This window comes from Ooceraea biroi, chromosome 13 (genome assembly GCF_003672135.1).
Source record: "Ooceraea biroi isolate clonal line C1 chromosome 13, Obir_v5.4, whole genome shotgun sequence".
Classification (NCBI taxonomy): Eukaryota; Metazoa; Arthropoda; class Insecta; order Hymenoptera; family Formicidae; genus Ooceraea; species Ooceraea biroi.
The window spans coordinates 3,818,414-3,840,501 of record NC_039518.1 but is presented as its reverse complement, the minus strand read 5'-3'; the positions used below and the strand labels follow the sequence as shown (position 1 = coordinate 3,840,501).

Sequence of the window (22,088 nt, the reverse complement as noted above, 5' to 3'; positions counted from 1 at the left end):
TAAATTTGAAAATTTTTTATATAAGTTAAAGAAGAAAGTACATACAGGAAGAAACTATTTGGAACAAGTAACCAATAGATTACGTGAAGCAGCGCATAATGTGAATAAAAATGAATTAAAAACGTATCCTATTATTACTTTCAATGGTACACAAAATGACATAATCGAGAAAGTAAAATTTCCAGGATTTAGCTTATCTTGCAAAGAATTTGACAACTGTTGTATTCTATCTGATGGGTCAATAATGTTTGTGGAAGAAATCTCATATAAAAATCACATTTCTTTCTCTGGCAAATCAGTTACGAAAAAGAAACCCTTTTTTATTACGCCTTGTATTTCAACCAATTTATCCATTATATTAGTATCTAAAACTGATATGCGTCATATCTCTTCAGTTAATATAAATCAAATTTGTGAGAAGCATCTTGTTATTGAATCCAAATGTGGAGATTTAATACTCTTACCTATTATACATACCTGTTAGCTAGATATATTTATAAGAAGAAAAGTAATAAAGAAGAAGTAATACACATAAAGTATAAAGTAAAGTGATAAGTAAAGTATAAGTAAGTATAAGTATAAAGTTAAGTTTTTTTTTCTTTATGGTATATTTAATGTGCCAACAGCCACTATGTGTTCCGGCTTTTGTGGCACTCTGTACTATTATCCGTATATCAAACTCCCGTCTAAAACAATAATAAATCATGGTGCAATCGTCATCATGCAATCTTACTTATATCTTTCAAAAAGGACCATAACACCGTCAATGGTACTATATCTATATCTTTTAGCCATCTCCCTATGTCATATGGGTATCGAGTATTTGCTGTTTCCAATAATCTGTAAAAACATCGCTCGTGAACTATCGTTTTAAATGCATCTAAAAGCTATATGTTCAATTGTTTGTTCTTCTGCTCCGCAATCACATCTCGGATTATCAATAATACCTTTTCATGCCAGTGATTCATTTAAATTATAATGTCCCGCTCGTAATCTATTAACTAGCGTTACAAGTCGTGGACAATGTAGACCATGGAATCACGGTTTTTTCTTTTCTTTCGTATAATATTGTGTAAAAACCATTCTTCCTTTATATCTTCCTTCCATTTCAAATTTGTCAACTGACTTTTTATACACCTCCTCCTTATACAAAGCTATCCAATCGTAATATGGCACCTTTATTCTGTTATCCAGGTCTTCCTCAGTCACCGACTTAGCTAATCTATCTGCCATTTCATTTCCTTGCATTCCCTTATGGCCGGGTATCCATCCTATAACCACCTTATAACTCTCTTTCCCTTTTCGTTCTTGTAATTTATAAAGATCATAAATTCTTTGTCGAATCCTAATAACAAATACGTTCTCATAAACATTTATCTTATTTTTCCTCAACCCCTCACATACGCTTTTAGAATCTGTCAAGATTAATACATCCTTATTCCAATCATTTTGTGATATTAAACCTATTGCCTGTTCTACAGCTATTCCCTCTGCCGTAAAAATAGAACAGTTACAATTAATGCTCATTTGATATAAAGTTAAGTGATTTTTGCAGTATGTTACAACAAATACGTGAACCAATGGCTTCTTACGCTGTAGTGCACTTCATAAAGGATGATGATTATTCAGAAATACGCAATGATTTAGTGACGCATTTCAAAATGTTGTCCTTGCACATCGATGCAAGCTAGACATCGACGTAGTACAGAATTTGTTACGGTACGACATTCCTGAAAATTTTGTTGCATCTCAGTAACTGAATTGGTAATTCGTTGCTTTAAATCTATCTGGTACTCTCCTGTTAGGAAATCTACGTTGATACTCTCGTACGGCAGCTCGTGCATTTCCGTTACAGAATCCGTACACGAAATGAATATCGGTGTATTCCTCATTTGAAAACACTTTTGGCATTCTGATAGTAATTGCTAGTTGACACGACGATTGAAATCTAACAGCTACTGTTGTGAAAGTAACGATCATACTGAATCGTTTCAACATAGTGAACATGAATACATGTGAATACACGTAACATAAACATCTTCGACCTTCCAAATTCTACACTATGTTCCGTTGTTACTTATCTCATATTTCTTTTCAATATTGGTTTATAACTTTGTAATAAAGCATTTCTAAGCAAACTCGATATAAGAATTTTTTCTTATTTCCACTAGTAGAATATGCTCCCGCAGTTTGTCGGTTAAAACCCGGGACACCCTGTATATAAATAACAATTTTATTCCCCATCGCCTCTTCCATTCCTTTGCATGATTTCAAGAACTTAATCTTGCGCTATGCTATACTCTTGATCATGATTTCATACGTACAAAGTTAAACTATTATATTCAACAATAGTTAGTTCGATAACAAAACTGTAATTTCAAAACTTTTTCTCTCATTTTTCACATAATCTCCACCCACGTCACCTCTAGCCAATCGTTTTATGCGATGTCTCCCCTCCACCATCTAAAAATTCTAAATTTTGAAACTAATCTCTTTGCCACACCCCCACCCACGCCTCCAACCAATCGCTTTACGCGATGTCTCCATCCATAAAATTCTAAATTTGTGGTAAACTCCTCCTCCCAAGATATTTCCCTAATATAAAAGAGTAAGGAGTTCGAGTAAAGTTCTTTGTATGAAAAAATCTGCGTGAAAAGTGGTGTCTAAAATAGCGTCTCAAAATGGAACTCTATCAAATCGAAGAAGATGTTGCAGCAGAGTCATCGCAAGTGACAACATTGGGCGAATATTTCGCATGGGCGCAGCGATGTGACGAGTGCATCGAAAAATTAGAGGAACAATGCCGTGCTAAGCGTCCACGACTATCTCTAGGACGAAATCACTCGTTAGTGGCTCGAATCACGCAGCTCGAGGGATTGAAGAAAGAATTGGAAACACGTTTTATACATGTCGGCGGCGATGACCACGCCGAACAGCCTTCCAACACAAAACTCTCTTGGCGAGAAATTGATACCGCGTTCAAAAACCGAATTCTCACCGGTGCGGTGATCAACGTGGATTACATCGACCCGCGACGATTCTTGGAGGACGCTCGTGATGTAGTGCTAGAGCATGTGCGCAACGCTATTGATAGACACAGCAACGTAAAAGTGAACACCATGTTCAATGGGGAGTTCGTGGCGGGTGAGAAGACCGCTAATAAAAGTATAAACACGAGAAATCGTGAACTCTTTAAGACATCGGATTTGCAAGAGTGGTTCACGCAATACGTGATCGAACCCACCCTAGCGTCTCTCGAGGAGTTCCAGGAGCGCGATAGCGGGTGGGCATTGTCGCGTATATTGAACTTGACCATCAACGTGAACAGACACAATTCGATGCACGCTGGATGTCGCATTAAATTACCGGAGGAGATAAAGACGAAGAAAGCAGTGGTGAACGTGCAATCGAAGGACAATGCGTGCTTCGCGTGGTCGGTGATTGCCACTCTGTATCCAGCGGAAAGACACACGGAACGTCAATCTTCCTATCCGCATTATACAACGGTGCTGAATCTCAAGGGCATAGAGTTTCCAGTGTCGTTGAAGCAAATAAAAAAATTTGAGCTTCTGAACGACATCTCGATAAATGTATATGCCATCCAGGAGAAGAAGAAGAAGGAAGAGGAAAAACTCATGATCGTGCCGATACGACTCGCTGATGAGAAGAAGTGCAAGCATGTGAACCTGCTGTACATGCAGGATCCGCTTGACAACGTGGGACATTTCGCGTACATCAAGAATCTGTCTCGGCTGGTGAGCTCACAACTTAGCAGCAATAAACGAAAAAAATATATTTGTGATCGGTAAGTAGTGTTATTATACCTTTATATAATCAGCAAATACTTATGCATTGCTAGAATAAATTAAGTAACAAATCCATCCATTCTTGCAGATGTCTACATTATTTCCATACCAACGAGAAATTGGAGGCCCACACCGCGGATTGCCAACGAATGAATGACTGTGCCATCGTTCTGCCAAATGAAGAGGACAAGTGGTTAAGTTTCACCAACTACAACAGGAAGGAGAGAATACCGTTCGTCGTGTACGCCGATCTGGAATGTATCCTGCAGAAGACGGAGGAGGACAACCCGAAGCTGTACCATCGTCACCAGGTATTCAGCATCGGGTATTACGTGCGATGTAATTATGATGCGTCATTATCCGGATACCGATCCTGTCGCGATACCGACTGCATAGCGTGGTTCGTCGAGCAATTAAAAGATTTAGCGCATCGCGTGAAAGCAATTTTGTCTAGAAATGTCCCCATGAAAAATCTAACGCGAGACGAGTGTGAAAAGTATAATAGTGCAACGCATTGCCATATCTGCGAGAAACCGTTCGCGTCAGACGACACGCGAGTATGCGATCATTGTCATCTCACCGGTCGGTACAGAGGTCCGGCACATTCTAATCGTAACTTAAATTACAAAGATTCCTATACCATTCCGATAGTGTTTCATAATTTATCCGGCTACGACTCACATTTTATCATTAAAGAAATAGCTACCGCGTTCGAGGGCGCTATCGATGTATTACCGATAAACAAAGAAAAATATATTTCCTTTACAAAACATGTTAATGAGTCAGATGACAAAAAATGGCGTAACCACGTGCAATTTCGGTTCATCGATTCATATAAATTCCTGAGCAGTAGCCTGGATAAGTTATCGTCATATTTAAATAAGGATAAACTCAGAATTGTACGATCCGAATTTGCGCACCTCTCTACCAACGACTTTGATTTACTTACGCGAAAGGGTGTGTTCCCGTACGAGTACGTGGATTGCACCGAAAAGTTGGAGGATACTCGTCTACCACCGCGCGAATCGTTTTATAGTTCACTAACCGGTAATACGGTATCCGAGAGCGAACGCGCACGCTGTCAACGTGTGGCAACGGTTCACCATTCGAACGCTCAGCGAGTACAGCGATTTATACTTAAAACCGGATGTCTTGTTGTTGGCCGACGTATTCGAGAATTTTCGCGATAGTTGCATCAACAGTTACGGTCTTGATCCTGCGTATTATTACACTTTGCCACACGTCTATACGCGTTCGTCACCAACAACATGCTCCTGTACTTTTCCAAATCGTCAACCGTGTACGCAATCACAGCGCGCGAGGTCAGGTAAAGAGTAACAGGGGACACAAGTACAAATACATAATCACACCGTTACTACCAACTGATCCTAAGACGAAATCCGGAAGAAGATTACCCCGCGCTATGACACTGAACGACAATGCGATCGATTACGTGCACTGGGACGATCCCAACGAGCTGGTAGAGCGTCTACGATTGCTCAACGCTTCGCGTCAAGCCGGAAACAACTCTCACGACAACGAGATGCTGTCGATCATCGAGGAACTTCGAGAAGCTGGTCTCATAATAAATTGACTCGTGTATCGTCAGGATGACTCAATCCGTCGACGTCACTCACATCGAACGTGTATCAAACGTGTATAAACGGCTCAACAACGGCTAACGAACGTGTTTGAACGTATATCGAACGTGTATAAACGGCTCAACAACGGCTAACGAACGAGTCAAGAACATGGAACAAACGAGAACGCAAGTTTTAAGAACGTGGAACGAACTTCGCGAAGCTGATATCATTATAAATTGAACGTACCATTGAGCACGTGAGTCAATCGAGCGGTGTTACTTGTAACGCGAAGATGACGATCAACGAGTCTGAAACGTTATTGCAGACGAGTGATAACATTGCTACGAAATCTAATATGGAGAAGAGCATCGATACTTTAGGAGTTAAACATGAAGAGCTCGAGAAGGAAATCATCGATATGCAGAAAAAAATCGCCATGTTAGATTTCTACCGAGACAGTCTTGACCGGAAAATAGACAGAAGAGTCGCTGAATTAAATGAAAAAATAGATAAGATGGATAAAAGATTCCCTACCGTTTACAGTACGCTTATAAGTCATGTGTCAAACAGAATCAACAATGAAACTCGTACAAACAGACCTTGGATATATCGAGGATGCACATACCCACGTAGATCGGTTTGTTGAACTTCACCTCGAGCTTACGCATTTCGATCGCGACCAGGTTTTCCGAAAAGACGCTGCGGCTATGGAAATTCGGTTTCGCGATCATTGCCTCCGCGCCGTACCTTCCGTTCCATTTCGCTAACAGTTTTACATCCACGTGATTGCGCACGTTCTCCATGGTTTTTCCGAATACCGCGTTATTCATCAGTTTATATAAATTTTTCTCGAAATCATTTTTAGCTGCTGCCCTAAATCGCGTGTTCAGTTCGATGTACTCGCGGAGCCATGGAGATTGTGCAAATTCTAAGACGCGATGAATTTTTGTGACGCGAAGACCGTGACGCGTACACTGTTGTAGATTGCGGTAATGAATGACGTATCGCTTCTTATCGCATAAAGTTGCGAGCAACTTATCCTGCCGTTTGCCTGGCGGCTTATCGCGCGTCGGACAGAACGGTAGGTCAGCGTGCGCGTCATGGAGATGTCGCGGATACTCGAGATCGACTTCGAGTACGTATCCTTTTGGCAAATCGGGAGTGACAGCGATCACGTTGAAATTGGAAGTGTCATCGACCCATCGAAAGTTCGCATAGGGCAGTGGCTGACACATTGCCCATCCGTATAAATTATTAACATTGTAGGCATTCGACGTTGCGTTGCTCGAATTTGAAATTCTATTTATCACGTTTGTGTCTATCGATCACCTGTTTGCCGTCTTCTGTTGACATCTAACAAGGCCACAGAGGAAAGTATAAATTCGCTTGCTTGCGGAGACATACAGACATTCGACGTTTAGTAATTTGGTAACATCGGCGAAGAGCAACCGTAACGAGAAGCCCGGAAAGTGATAATAAAGCGAGTGACCGTTCTGACTCCAATCCTCGACACTGTATTCTTCATAATAAAGAACAACGATTATAAACCAATTTGTGCCTTATAGTAAATCAGAAGTGGGATATACGCCTCGTTACGGTGTACAGTTTTGCTCGTTAATCGCCGTATTTAGATTTCGGAATAATTTTGTGTTTGTGTGAAATTTTGCTGACAAAATGCCTGGCGGTCAGAAGAGAGCTTTGTGTAGTTTGACGATCTCCGAACTGAAGGAAGAGCTACGCACCCGCGACTTGCCCGTTTCCGGAAATAAAAATGAACTTCTCGCGCGACTGTTAGAAGTCGATCCAGACTTCGATATATCTGGGGAAAACGAAGAGATCGAGGAAACCGTTCGAGTCCCGTCGGTGACGGGTGAGGATCGGCAGGAGAGCGGAAGAACAAACGGACAGTTGAGAGACCATTCCGATCTTATGCAAGATGAAATGGAATTCCTTCGACGGGAGAGAGACCTTTTGCGCCGTGAAATCCAACTTATGCAGCGTGAGCGAGACTTGCAAACTTCGTCTGGTTCGAACGCACTTACGATGCAGTCGACGATCGGCATTAAGACGATTGCTGATCTTTTGGCTGAATTTTCGGGAGAGAAGAATGATTTCCGAAATTGGAGACAACAATTGGAACTCTTACAAGATACGTACCATTTGGACAGTAATGCTGTTAAAATTTTGATAAGTTTACGATTACGAGGTAAAGCATTGAGGTGGTTCCACTCGAGGCCTGGTCATTTAGAGATGTCAGCTGAGGAGCTCGTGAATGCAATGAGTGGCATGTTTGACCATCGTCCAAACAAATTAGCACTGCGGAAGGAATTTGAGAATCGCTTGTGGCGTAAGGACGAATCTTTTTGCGACTACGTTTTCGAGAAGACGACTCTGGCCAATAGAATCACTGTCGACCCAGAGGAGCTGATTGATCTGATGATCGATGGTATCCCGGACACCCGATTGCGAGATCAAGCAAGGATGAATCGCTATGAAAGGGTGGAGGATCTCTTAGACGCATTTAAAAAGATCACACTTTATGAGCAACCAAGGAGTGATCGAGATCATCGAACTGTTAAGAAGCCGTCATCTGTGAAGCCGACGGCGGGAGCGGATGCGACTCGTCCAAAGGAGGCTCGTTGTTTTAACTGCAACGAGGTTGGCCATGCTAAAAGGGACTGCACGAAGCCGCAGCGTGAATGGGGTTCCTGCTATCGCTGTGGCAGCCTGGAGCATCATTCAAGGAACTGTACGCAGAGTCGTCCGACGACGAGCACTATTCCAACGCAGGGGACATCGAGATCAACGGAGACTTCGACCCATCTCATTCAGCCAACGCGTCCTGAGGTTCCGTTTCTGATTCCAATTTCTTTTACAATTCCGAACAATGACAGTAATATTAATTTTGTTATTAGCGCGATAATTGATTCGGGATCGCCAGTTAGTTTGATAAAAGTCGGTTTATTGCCTGTCAGTTCGTACAATACAGAATTACCGCAAAATCAGACATACCTTGGAGTGAATCAATCGCCGTTGGAGATTCTGGGCATTTTCGAGAAGGTCGTGGATGTCGATAATGTTTTGATGAATATTCGGTTTCTTGTTGTTCCGGACGAAACGATGTCTCACGTCGCGCTACTTGGCCGTGATTATTTGTTGTCGCCTCTAATTAAAGTCACTTTGGGCCGTGAGTTCAAGATCGAGAAAGTAAATTCAAACGCGATCGAAAGTGAGCCGGATACTCATGTCGGTCACATTATGCAAATCGATTATGTTGATACACCCGAAAGTGTAACAGAAAAATTAGATATCAATCCGGAAATAAATTTCGAGACATCTTCGGCATTGGAGAAAATGTTCTGGGAAAAGGACGTTCTAGACTCTGAGCCTCCAATCAGTAATGTAGAATTGGCAATTAAACTCACGGACGACCAACCGATTACTTTTCGACCTCGTCGTTTGGCTTTTAGCGAGAAAGAAAAATTACGCGAAATTTTAGATGACTTATGTGCGAGAGGGGTGATTAGACCGAGTACTTCTCCTTATGCTAATCCTATTGTATTGGTTCGGAAGAAGAACGGTGAGATACGTTTATGCGTTGACTATAGAGAATTGAACAAAATTACCGTGAAGGAGAATTCTCCGACACCGAACATTGACGATTGCATTGATCAGTTACGTGGAAAAAAATATTTTACAAAACTTGACTTAAAAAACGCGTTTCACCATGTTAAAGTTTCCGAATCTTCGATAAAATGTACGTCATTTGTTACACCTTTAGGACAATTCGAATTTTTAAGAATGCCTTTTGGGCTTACTAACGCTCCGCGGGTCTTTCAACGATTCGTCGGGTCAATATTCCGTATACTGCTTAATGGAAATCGGATTTTAATATATTTAGATGACATTTTGATAGCTACGGAAACAATCAGCGAACATCTCTCTATTTTGAAGGAAGTTTTCCGCTTGGCAAGGAAAAGTGGGTTACGTTTCCGTTTAGATAAATGTTCGTTTCTTTATCGTGAGATTACTTATCTCGGTTATTTGATTGACGAATCTGGAGTTCGACCTAGCCAGGAGGGCGTTAGATCTGTTCTGGAGTATCCGATCCCGCGTAGCATAAGGGAAGTACAACGTTTCATAGGCCTTGCGAGTTACTTCAGGCGTTTTATTCCGAGGTTTTCCGTCGTGGCAAAACCATTTTACGATTTGCTGAAGAAGAATGCCACATTCCGTTTCGATCAAAAAGAAAATGATGCGTTCGTTGAGTTAAAAAATAAATTAGCGAGTAAACCGGTTTTGGCGATTTATTCACCGGATCTAAAAACAGAATTGCATTGCGACGCAAGTGCAAGCGGTTTCGGCGCAATATTGATACAGAAGCAGCCGGATGGATTCTTCCGACCGGTCTTTTATTTCAGTAAGCGAACTACCTTGGCGGAGTCCAAATATTCGAGCTTCGAATTAGAGTGTTTGGCTGTCGTCTACGCGGTCAAACGTTTTCATGTTTATTTATACGGCATGCATTTCAAGATAATTACAGATTGCAATAGTTTCCGTCTTGCGTTAGCTAAACAGAGTATCAATTCACGTATTTCGCGTTGGGCTTTATTTCTCCAAGGTTACGATTATAGGATTGAACACCGATCGGGATCCAGGATGCCGCATGTCGATGCATTGAGTCGATGCGATAATATACTCGTGTTAGAACCGAATACCTTCGAAACTGTATTAGCTCTCAAGCAGACGCAAGATGAGAAAATTAAAGAATTGCGTGAGAAACTAGAAAAAAGCGAACAAAAGTACTTTGAACTACGTGACGGATTAGTTTATAGAAAGTTTAATGATAATAAAGTTTTGTTCTATGTTCCTGAGAGCATGGAGAATAATGTAATCCGAAATAGTCACGACAATTTGGGCCACTTAGGCGTAGACAAGGTAGTTGACAATATTCGAGAGGTATATTGGTTCCCACAGATGCGAGAAAAGATTAAAACATATATCGATAATTGCTTAAAATGTATTGAATTTTCGCCGCTCAGTGGAAGATCCCAGGGGTTTTTACATAGTATTGAAAAAGATAATCTTCCATTTCGAACTTTACACATTGACCATTACGGTCCGCTTGAGCCGAGTAAAGGAATGAAATATATTTTATCTATCGTTGACGGGTTCACGAAGTTTATTAAAGTATACCCGTGCAAATCCACGGCTTCTGCGGAAGCAATCAAACATCTAAAAGAATATTTTAAAAATTACAGTAAACCCCGTCGTATTATAAGTGACCGAGGAACTGGTTTTACTTCTGAAGCCTTCAAGGGATTTTTGACTGAGCAAACCGTCGAACATGTATTGATAGCGACGGCGACACCTCGCGCAAATGGACAAGTGGAACGCTTTAACCGAGTTATCACACCAATGTTAGCGAAATTGTCAGAACAACCAAACCGTTGGGAAAAGGTTTTAGGCGCGGTAGAATTTGCGTTAAATAATTCTGTGTGTCGTTCGGCGAGAGAAACGCCGAGTCGCCTACTGTTCGGGATTAATCAATTGGGCGAAATTAGTGATAGTTTGCGTCTTGTGTTGGAATCGGACGGAGAAGATGAAAGAGATCTGCTTGCGATACGTGGTAAGGCCTCCGAAAATATTGCGAAGTGCCAGCGGGCAAATGAAGAAAACTATAACCGGAAGCGTAAGCCGGCGACCAGATATCAGAAAGGAGATTATGTAATGATTTCGAATCGAGATGTGACACCAGGTGTAAATAAGAAATTGTTACCGAAATTCAAGGGACCTTATGTCGTAGAGAAGGTTTTAGACAATGACCGATATGTTATTAAAGATGTAGAAGGGTTTCAGTTAACACGCGTACCATTTACAGGAATTGTCGGTCCTGATCAGATGAAGCCTTGGATCCGTTATTAAAATTAGTTCTCGAATCGATATTTCGGCGAGATGTAATGTGCGATCATTATTTTAATATTATACAATTTATATTTGTTACGACCTCTTGACCGAGGACGGTCATTATGTCAGGGCTGGCCGAACTGTAGGCATTCGACGTTGCGTTGCTCGAATTTGAAATTCTATTTATCACGTTTGTGTCTATCGATCACCTGTTTGCCGTCTTCTGTTGACATCTAACAAGGCCACAGAGGAAAGTATAAATTCGCTTGCTTGCGGAGACATACAGACATTCGACGTTTAGTAATTTGGTAACATCGGCGAAGAGCAACCGTAACGAGAAGCCCGGAAAGTGATAATAAAGCGAGTGACCGTTCTGACTCCAATCCTCGACACTGTATTCTTCATAATAAAGAACAACGATTATAAACCAATTTGTGCCTTATAACATCAAAGTACATTAAATAAGATGAAGGTTTCGATGGGTCGTACGACTGCATGTACTTATTGTTAGCTTGCGCGTACCTGTGTGAACATTGGCTCAGGCCGCCGCGTATACCACGTTCTACGAACATGACCATATCAATATCGGTAAGGAGTACAAAATTTATACGCGTATGTTTGAGCATCGCGTCCCACGTAAAACCGGGCAAAGTGTAATAATACGCAGGATCAAGACCGTAACTGTTGATGCAACTATCGCGAAAATTCTCGAATACGTCGGCCAACAACAAGACATCCGGTTTTAAGTATAAATCGCTGTACTCGCTGAGCGTTCGAATGGTGAACCGTTGCCACACGTTGACAGCGTGCGCGTTCGCTCTCGGATACCGTATTACCGGTTAGTGAACTATAAAACGATTCGCGCGGTGGTAGACGAGTATCCTCCAACTTTTCGGTGCAATCCACGTACTCGTACGGGAACACACCCTTTCGCGTAAGTAAATCAAAGTCGTTGGTAGAGAGGTGCGCAAATTCGGATCGTACAATTCTGAGTTTATCCTTATTTAAATATGACGATAACTTATCCAGGCTACTGCTCAGGAATTTATATGAATCGATGAACCGAAATTGCACGTGGTTACGCCATTTTTTGTCATCTGACTCATTAACATGTTTTGTAAAGGAAATATATTTTTCTTTGTTTATCGGTAATACATCGATAGCGCCCTCGAACGCGGTAGCTATTTCTTTAATGATAAAATGTGAGTCGTAGCCGGATAAATTATGAAACACTATCGGAATGGTATAGGAATCTTTGTAATTTAAGTTACGATTAGAATGTGCCGGACCTCTGTACCGACCGGTGAGATGACAATGATCGCATACTCGCGTGTCGTCTGACGCGAACGGTTTCTCGCAGATATGGCAATGCGTTGCACTATTATACTTTTCACACTCGTCTCGCGTTAGATTTTTCATGGGGACATTTCTAGACAAAATTGCTTTCACGCGATGCGCTAAATCTTTTAATTGCTCGACGAACCACGCTATGCAGTCGGTATCGCGACAGGATCGGTATCCGGATAATGACGCATCATAATTACATCGCACGTAATACCCGATGCTGAATACCTGGTGACGATGGTACAGCTTCGGGTTGTCCTCCTCCGTCTTCTGCAGGATACATTCCAGATCGGCGTACACGACGAACGGTATTCTCTCCTTCCTGTTGTAGTTGGTGAAACTTAACCACTTGTCCTCTTCATTTGGCAGAACGATGGCACAGTCATTCATTCGTTGGCAATCCGCGGTGTGGGCCTCCAATTTCTCGTTGGTATGGAAATAATGTAGACATCTGCAAGAATGGATGGATTTGTTACTTAATTTATTCTAGCAATGCATAAGTATTTGCTGATTATATAAAGGTATAATAACACTACTTACCGATCACAAATATATTTTTTTCGTTTATTGCTGCTAAGTTGTGAGCTCACCAGCCGAGACAGATTCTTGATGTACGCGAAATGTCCCACGTTGTCAAGCGGATCCTGCATGTACAGCAGGTTCACATGCTTGCACTTCTTCTCATCAGCGAGTCGTATCGGCACGATCATGAGTTTTTCCTCTTCCTTCTTCTTCTTCTCCTGGATGGCATATACATTTATCGAGATGTCGTTCAGAAGCTCAAATTTTTTTATTTGCTTCAACGACACTGGAAACTCTATGCCCTTGAGATTCAGCACCGTTGTATAATGCGGATAGGAAGATTGACGTTCCGTGTGTCTTTCCGCTGGATACAGAGTGGCAATCACCGACCACGCGAAGCACGCATTGTCCTTCGATTGCACGTTCACCACTGCTTTCTTCGTCTTTATCTCCTCCGGTAATTTAATGCGACATCCAGCGTGCATCGAATTGTGTCTGTTCACGTTGATGGTCAAGTTCAATATACGCGACAATGCCCACCCGCTATCGCGCTCCTGGAACTCCTCGAGAGACGCTAGGGTGGGTTCGATCACGTATTGCGTGAACCACTCTTGCAAATCCGATGTCTTAAAGAGTTCACGATTTCTCGTGTTTATACTTTTATTAGCGGTCTTCTCACCCGCCACGAACTCCCCATTGAACATGGTGTTCACTTTTACGTTGCTGTGTCTATCAATAGCGTTGCGCACATGCTCTAGCACTACATCACGAGCGTCCTCCAAGAATCGTCGCGGGTCGATGTAATCCACGTTGATCACCGCACCGGTGAGAATTCGGTTTTTGAACGCGGTATCAATTTCTCGCCAAGAGAGTTTTGTGTTGGAAGGCTGTTCGGCGTGGTCATCGCCGCCGACATGTATAAAACGTGTTTCCAATTCTTTCTTCAATCCCTCGAGCTGCGTGATTCGAGCCACTAACGAGTGATTTCGTCCTAGAGATAGTCGTGGACGCTTAGCACGGCATTGTTCCTCTAATTTTTCGATGCACTCGTCACATCGCTGCGCCCATGCGAAATATTCGCCCAATGTTGTCACTTGCGATGACTCTGCTGCAACATCTTCTTCGATTTGATAGAGTTCCATTTTGAGACGCTATTTTAGACACCACTTTTCACGCAGATTTTTTCATACAAAGAACTTTACTCGAACTCCTTACTCTTTTATATTAGGGAAATATCTTGGGAGGAGGAGTTTACCACAAATTTAGAATTTTATGGATGGAGACATCGCGTAAAGCGATTGGTTGGAGGCGTGGGTGGGGGTGTGGCAAAGAGATTAGTTTCAAAATTTAGAATTTTTAGATGGTGGAGGGGAGACATCGCATAAAACGATTGGCTAGAGGTGACGTGGGTGGAGATTATGTGAAAAATGAGAGAAAAAGTTTTGAAATTACAGTTTTGTTATCGAACTAACTATTGTTGAATATAATAGTTTAACTTTGTACGTATGAAATCATGATCAAGAGTATAGCATAGCGCAAGATTAAGTTCTTGAAATCATGCAAAGGAATGGAAGAGGCGATGGGGAATAAAATTGTTATTTATATACAGGGTGTCCCGGGTTTTAACCGACAAACTGCGGGAGCATATTCTACTAGTGGAAATAAGAAAAAATTCTTATATCGAGTTTGCTTAGAAATGCTTTATTACAAAGTTATAAACCAATATTGAAAAGAAATATGAGATAAGTAACAACGGAACATAGTGTAGAATTTGGAAGGTCGAAGATGTTTATGTTACGTGTATTCACATGTATTCATGTTCACTATGTTGAAACGATTCAGTATGATCGTTACTTTCACAACAGTAGCTGTTAGATTTCAATCGTCGTGTCAACTAGCAATTACTATCAGAATGCCAAAAGTGTTTTCAAATGAGGAATACACCGATATTCATTTCGTGTACGGATTCTGTAACGGAAATGCACGAGCTGCCGTACGAGAGTATCAACGTAGATTTCCTAACAGGAGAGTACCAGATAGATTTAAAGCAACGAATTACCAATTCAGTTACTGAGATGCAACAAAATTTTCAGGAATGTCGTACCGTAACAAATTCTGTACTACGTCGATGTCTAGCTTGCATCGATGTGCAAGGACAACATTTTGAAATGCGTCACTAAATCATTGCGTATTTCTGAATAATCATCATCCTTTATGAAGTGCACTACAGCGTAAGAAGCCATTGGTTCACGTATTTGTTGTAACATACTGCAAAAATCACTTAACTTTATATCAAATGAGCATTAATTGTAACTGTTCTATTTTTACGGCAGAGGGAATAGCTGTAGAACAGGCAATAGGTTTAATATCACAAAATGATTGGAATAAGGATGTATTAATCTTGACAGATTCTAAAAGCGTATGTGAGGGGTTGAGGAAAAATAAGATAAATGTTTATGAGAACGTATTTGTTATTAGGATTCGACAAAGAATTTATGATCTTTATAAATTACAAGAACGAAAAGGGAAAGAGAGTTATAAGGTGGTTATAGGATGGATACCCGGCCATAAGGGAATGCAAGGAAATGAAATGGCAGATAGATTAGCTAAGTCGGTGACTGAGGAAGACCTGGATAACAGAATAAAGGTGCCATATTACGATTGGATAGCTTTGTATAAGGAGGAGGTGTATAAAAAGTCAGTTGACAAATTTGAAATGGAAGGAAGATATAAAGGAAGAATGGTTTTTACACAATATTATACGAAAGAAAAGAAAAAACCGTGATTCCATGGTCTACATTGTCCACGACTTGTAACGCTAGTTAATAGATTACGAGCGGGACATTATAATTTAAATGAATCACTGGCATGAAAAGGTATTATTGATAATCCGAGATGTGATTGCGGAGCAGAAGAACAAACAATTGAACATATAGCTTTTAGATGCATTTAAAACGATAGTTCACGAGCGATGTTTTTACAGATTATTGGAAACAGCAAATACTCGATACCCATATGACATAGGGAGATGGCTAAAAGATATAGATATAGTACCATTGACGGTGTTATGGTCCTTTTTGAAAGATATAAGTAAGATTGCATGATGACGATTGCACCATGATTTATTATTGTTTTAGACGGGAGTTTGATATACGGATAATAGTACAGAGTGCCACAAAAGCCGGAACACATAGTGGCTGTTGGCACATTAAATATACCATAAAGAAAAAAAAACTTAACTTTATACTTATACTTACTTATACTTTACTTATCACTTTACTTTATACTTTATGTGTATTACTTCTTCTTTATTACTTTTCTTCTTATAAATATATCTAGCTAACAGGTATGTATAATAGGTAAGAGTATTAAATCTCCACATTTGGATTCAATAACAAGATGCTTCTCACAAATTTGATTTATATTAACTGAAGAGATATGACGCATATCAGTTTTAGATACTAATATAATGGATAAATTGGTTGAAATACAAGGCGTAATAAAAAAGGGTTTCTTTTTCGTAACTGATTTGCCAGAGAAAGAAATGTGATTTTTATATGAGATTTCTTCCACAAACATTATTGACCCATCAGATAGAATACAACAGTTGTCAAATTCTTTGCAAGATAAGCTAAATCCTGGAAATTTTACTTTCTCGATTATGTCATTTTGTGTACCATTGAAAGTAATAATAGGATACGTTTTTAATTCATTTTTATTCACATTATGCGCTGCTTCACGTAATCTATTGGTTACTTGTTCCAAATAGTTTCTTCCTGTATGTACTTTCTTCTTTAACTTATATAAAAAATTTTCAAATTTAAATGCACTGAACGAATCCAATGGACCAAGCAAAGCCACATCGTTTGGAAGATGTATAAGATTATGTACGTTGTACGCAATATGTTGTGAACCATATAATTCAGCAAAGTGTTTTATAAAATAAGTTAATAATTGCTGTGCATATTGTCGCATAGTAATACACATACGTGTGTGACAAAGTATTCTTATGGAAATGCTTAAGCACAGAAAATGCTCATACATACGTTTCGATAAAACATCTTTCAATAACACTGGTCCAGTATAAAGTAAAAACAAACGGAACTCGGTAGCTTTCCATCTGTCGACTTCGAATAAGCTTCGAGGATATCTTGCAAATTCTTTAGTTATAAATTTTCTCATATTTATGTACGCATCTGACACACTTGGCAGTAAATGTGACTTTATTCGAATATTTGTTTTACCTCGCACCCAGAACTGCAATAATCTTTTCATAACTCCTAGGCATACTCAATGCATGTAATCTAAAGGCAATTGCGATACCATTCCAATGTTTGCATTTTCAAGTATAGTTGTTATACGATAATGTTCAGGTTGCGTTTTGTTTTTGAATGAAGCGTCTGTTCGAAGAGGACATTTTAAGTCTGGGAAAGTCATCCTATTTTCAACGAAGTCACCTTCGCATGTACATTTTGCACATCCAAAGTATCCTGTGTGATTTTTTATGCCAGCGATAAAAGCCTTTGCTGGTGCATCACACACGAAGGCATTTACTTTTACACAAATTAGTTTACCATTTATATATATTCCATTATTGTCTTGTATACGTAATATATCCGAAATCAATGGTTGTAGGAAAATATTAACATCTTCTGGTTTTATTTTACCACAGTAAATTCCAACCGGAAATGGTTCTGTATATGAAGTATTGTTCACTAAAGCAGCTAATATAGGCCAAAATTGTTCTGAAGAACTTTTGGATATGGGCAATCCATTTATATTAAAATTCAAACGTACTTCCTGACGAAGAGAAACATAATGTTTGTATATAGAAATTTTGATGCCTTCTTCTAAATCAAAATGTATATATTTCTGCTGCTGAGAGAAATATACGATATCCGATTGTACACATCGTGAAGTTCTCATTAAGGATCTGACATCTTTCGGTAACAGTTCGTGACATTTATGTTTTCTTAATATTTCGAGAAGATCATTGACGGCTGTATGAGTAATATTATGCTTTAAAACCCAAGAACGTATATCATGACTCATATTATATATCGTAGACTCTTCCACTCCTATGGCTGAATTTTCAGTCCTTTCAATGTGCATTTAACTGTTATTTATATTTTCCAAAACATAATTATCTTTGTATGCCATATTATTATCATTTGCCGATTTATGTTCAATATCATTATTATCTAATATAATTTCAGGATTCAATACAACCCCGGTACTAATACCGCTATTATAGTTTGATGAACCTAGATTTTCTTTGCTTAATGAAGCCTTATTTGTGAGCTTAACAACGAGTCTACGTTGTTGCCGCGCAGATAAATCACAAAAATCTTTCCTCGACATTTTTGCTTATCTACAGAATAAGTATTAGCAACAATATATTAAACAATAATTTGATCTGTACTTTACCTTTTATTTTCTTCTGTTAAACTTGTTTCCAACAGTCTCAAGAGATTGGATAGGTTACATTTCTTCGGACAGATTTTCGTGCGCATATGTTTTTATATGTAGCATATATACATATGTTACATTTCCGATACATTTCAGTTATGTAACAGGATGTATCAGATACATAAATGTTTGCTGGGATCTGAGATGTATGAAACAAAAACGTATTTACTTATCGTATATATAATTAAATTACTTAACAATGATACTTTCCTGATACACCCTAGTTATGTAACAGATTGTATCAGTTACATGTGCGTTTGCTGGGTTTCTACCATAGGAAAAATGGCTGTGTTGTAAGACTGACAAATCCCGTTGGCGCGTAGTTACTTGTGTTAGATGTGTGCAACTTACACTTGAAAATATAATCTAAAAAACCTCTAGATGAATGTCAGTTTTGATCGAATAAAATAAAGTCATCAATTTCATCATACTAATATAATAAAGGGTAGGTAAAGTTTGTTCCATTGTTCGGGGTAATCTCAGAAACTACTAAACCGACTTGAAAAATTCTTTCACTGGTGGATAGCTTAGATCTTCCTGAGTAACATAGACTATGTGCAATCGTCTTGCAACTTCTAAAAATGTGCACGTCGCAAAAAAATACGTTCTTTATGCTTTATATTTTCCAAATATACCGAGCGCGCGAAGCGCGCGAGGAACAAGCGCCAGCTAATTAATAATAATTTACTGGCGAAGTTAAGAATTCTATAACATCTCTATATTAATTAAAAAATTAAGGTTGGTTCAGGCATTAGAGTTACCGACAGATAAATTAAAGCAAACTGTGCGCCAACGGGATTTGTCAGACTTAAAACACAGTGATTCTAATTAGAATATGAAATGCAACAATATGAATAAATAATATTCGCTGCGAAAAATTTGATATCTTATAACATCGAGATCATTGCCAGGATTGATCGATTAAAATATTAGCAATTTATTGACTCCACTGGCGAAGTAATATTTCTATAGTTATTTTCTCCACACCTTCGATCGAAAATGAGGTGTTTATCTGCTTCGCTGCGAGGATTGTTTATCTGCTAAGGATTGTCACCACATGCCCCAGTGGTCGAGTTGATTAAGACACCCGCACGGATTGAGGGAGGTCCCAGGTTCGAACCCTGGCTGAGGTGATATTTTTCGCAGCGAATATTATTTATTCATATTGTTGCATTTCGTATTCTATTAGGTCTATCGTAAAGTCACTAGATATATAAAGTAACGCAATGGTCCGACATTTTGGCTCCAGTATGCGGGAATTACAAACTGTGAATTGTATATTAAAATTATGTAAACAAAAAGTATATTAAAAGTATAATATGGGAAAGTATATTAAACAGTTGTATATATTCATAAAATAAAATACATAAATAATTCATAAAATACATTAATAATTTATTTATAACGCTTACTATTGTTTACATAGGTTTTCATCGCGACGCTTCTACTACTATTGTTAATATCTAACAACGCAATATTATTGTTATTATTGTCTCTTTTTAATGAAAAATGGATTCTTGTTATGACAAACAGTTTTAGAAGCTTATACAGAATATTGACATGATGGTATGCTGACTGTAGGAGAGTTCTGTAAAAGTATATTAACAAACTGTGTAACTGTTAATGCATTCGATAATAAATGACTTTCATTTTTGCGAAATAACCGTTCACATTTATATATAATAGTATATATATCCATATTGGGAAATATTAATGTATTGTCTTTAAACTGTCTTAATCTAGAGAAATATTGTAAGTTATTATTATTAGGATCAATGTTGAAAGTAGTTATAAGTGGATTAAAACAAAGTTCACAATGTTTCATATTTTTCTTTACTTTATATAATAACGCCCCTGTTAAGTGGTATAGCGCAGTTTGTACATACAGTATCATTGAGATCTGTCTCAGTTCCTAATAATGATGCATGTATCTCTGCAGTCCATACATCTGCATCGATATTATCCAGACATTGTGCCTCTACAGTTTGTTTGCACTCATTTCTTATTTTATTGCAATATTCAATTAGATGCTCAGAATCACTAATAAAGTAATTGCCACGATCAATATTTGCTTCAAATTGAGATAAAGATATCAATCGTAATGCATGTTTTTAAACTCTCGTGCATCTGGTACAGCTTGTTTTCCGCGAATTAATGAAAATAGATTTTCTAACGCGTCCTGTGTGAAACGTCCTAATAATAAATACTTAAACCTATCTAAATATTCTACTTGTACATCCAGAGCAGTTTGCGTACACAAACTCTCTCTCTTAATGTTATTATTGCCTGTTGGCAAACGAAATAATCGCACTGCTTTCTCATTACGATTTGTACACCCTTTGACGCAACAACCTGGCATTATTTTTCGTTGTATTGCTCAATATCACTTTTCTTTGTTTACGCACAAATGTTCTGATTCTTCTACATGCAACAGGTTATGCGATTTGCACTTATTGTAAATAAGTGACATACACTGTGCACTATGTACACTTTTCGACACCATTTTGGCTCCATTCGCTAAAACGGCTAAATCGATTGCGCTACTTTATATATCTAGTGACTTTAGTCTATCGAAAAGTTCCGTCCATCTAGCGGCGAATAGCTGTAGCTAGAATAGTCGGCAACTCTAATGCCTGAACCAACCTTAATTTTTTAGTTCTGCCATCTGTCAAAAAAATTCAGTATATAAAAGTTAGCGTTTGCATCAATAACATTGTTTTTTACTGCATCGAAAATGTTGAAATTAGAGCCAAATAAGCGTCATTTGCGCGAAGTATTACTCTTCTGCTTCAATTGGAAGAAAACTGCAGCTGAAGCTCATCGAATGCTTGCTTTTGTAGAAGTTTATAGTGATAGTGTCATTTCCGATAAAACATGCAGAGAATGGTTTCAACGCTTTAAAACTGATGATTTTGATGTGGAGGACAAACAGCGTTCTGGACGGCCAAGAGTATTCGAAGACGAAGAATTTGAGGCATTAGTGGATGAAGACCCATGTCAAACGCAAACACAACTTGCAGAAACATTAAATGTTGCTCAGTCTGTTATTTCCGATCGTTTGAAAGCGTTGGGAAAGATCTACAAGGAAGGAAAATGGGTCCCGTATGAACTGAAGCCAAGAAACGTTGAAAGGCGAAAAAGCATCTGCGAAATATTGCTTTCTAGGCAAAAAAGAAAGGGGTTTTTGCATCGTATTGTCACTGGGGATGAAAACTGAATATATTTGGACAGCCCCAAACGGCGAAAAACCATTTGCGACCCCGGCCAACCCTCAGCATCGACGCCAAAGCGGAATATCCACGGAAAGAAGGCGATGCTCTGTATTTGGTGGGCTCAGAAGGGTGTGATGTACCATGAGCTGTTGAAATCTGGTCAAACAGTCACAGGGGATCTCTACCGAGAACAAATGATTCGTTTGAGCCGAACATTGCACGAAAGACGACCAGAATATGAAACC

The 22,088-nt window shown here is 39.2% G+C and overlaps 4 protein-coding genes across 4 annotated transcripts; 2 read left to right on the top strand and 2 right to left on the bottom strand.

The window, feature by feature from the left end:
* Positions 1-2,171: 2,171 nt before the first annotated feature.
* On the top strand, positions 2,172-3,948 carry LOC113563248. The gene has a single exon (XM_026974634.1). The coding sequence runs from the start codon at positions 2,682-2,684 to the stop codon at positions 3,807-3,809; it is 1,128 nt and encodes a 375-aa protein (XP_026830435.1). The 5' UTR covers positions 2,172-2,681; the 3' UTR covers positions 3,810-3,948.
* Positions 3,941-6,940, top strand: LOC113563249. The gene has a single exon (XM_026974635.1). It carries the CDS (start codon positions 3,956-3,958, stop codon positions 4,994-4,996), a length of 1,041 nt encoding a protein of 346 aa, XP_026830436.1. The 5' UTR covers positions 3,941-3,955; the 3' UTR covers positions 4,997-6,940.
* Positions 6,941-11,434: 4,494 nt separating this feature from the next.
* LOC113563250 lies at positions 11,435-13,069 on the bottom strand. The gene has a single exon (XM_026974636.1). It carries the CDS (start codon positions 13,028-13,030, stop codon positions 11,990-11,992), a length of 1,041 nt encoding a protein of 346 aa, XP_026830437.1. The 5' UTR covers positions 13,031-13,069; the 3' UTR covers positions 11,435-11,989.
* LOC113563247 lies at positions 13,039-14,814 on the bottom strand. The gene has a single exon (XM_026974633.1). It carries the CDS (start codon positions 14,302-14,304, stop codon positions 13,177-13,179), a length of 1,128 nt encoding a protein of 375 aa, XP_026830434.1. The 5' UTR covers positions 14,305-14,814; the 3' UTR covers positions 13,039-13,176.
* Positions 14,815-22,088: the final 7,274 nt, after the last annotated feature.

Coding starts and splice junctions, on each gene's coding strand:
- LOC113563247 (XM_026974633.1), bottom strand. CDS start 14,304: ATGGAACTCTATCAAATCGAAGAAGATGTTGCAGCAGAGTCATCGCAA.
- LOC113563250 (XM_026974636.1), bottom strand. CDS start 13,030: ATGAATGACTGTGCCATCGTTCTGCCAAATGAAGAGGACAAGTGGTTA.
- LOC113563249 (XM_026974635.1), top strand. CDS start 3,956: ATGAATGACTGTGCCATCGTTCTGCCAAATGAAGAGGACAAGTGGTTA.
- LOC113563248 (XM_026974634.1), top strand. CDS start 2,682: ATGGAACTCTATCAAATCGAAGAAGATGTTGCAGCAGAGTCATCGCAA.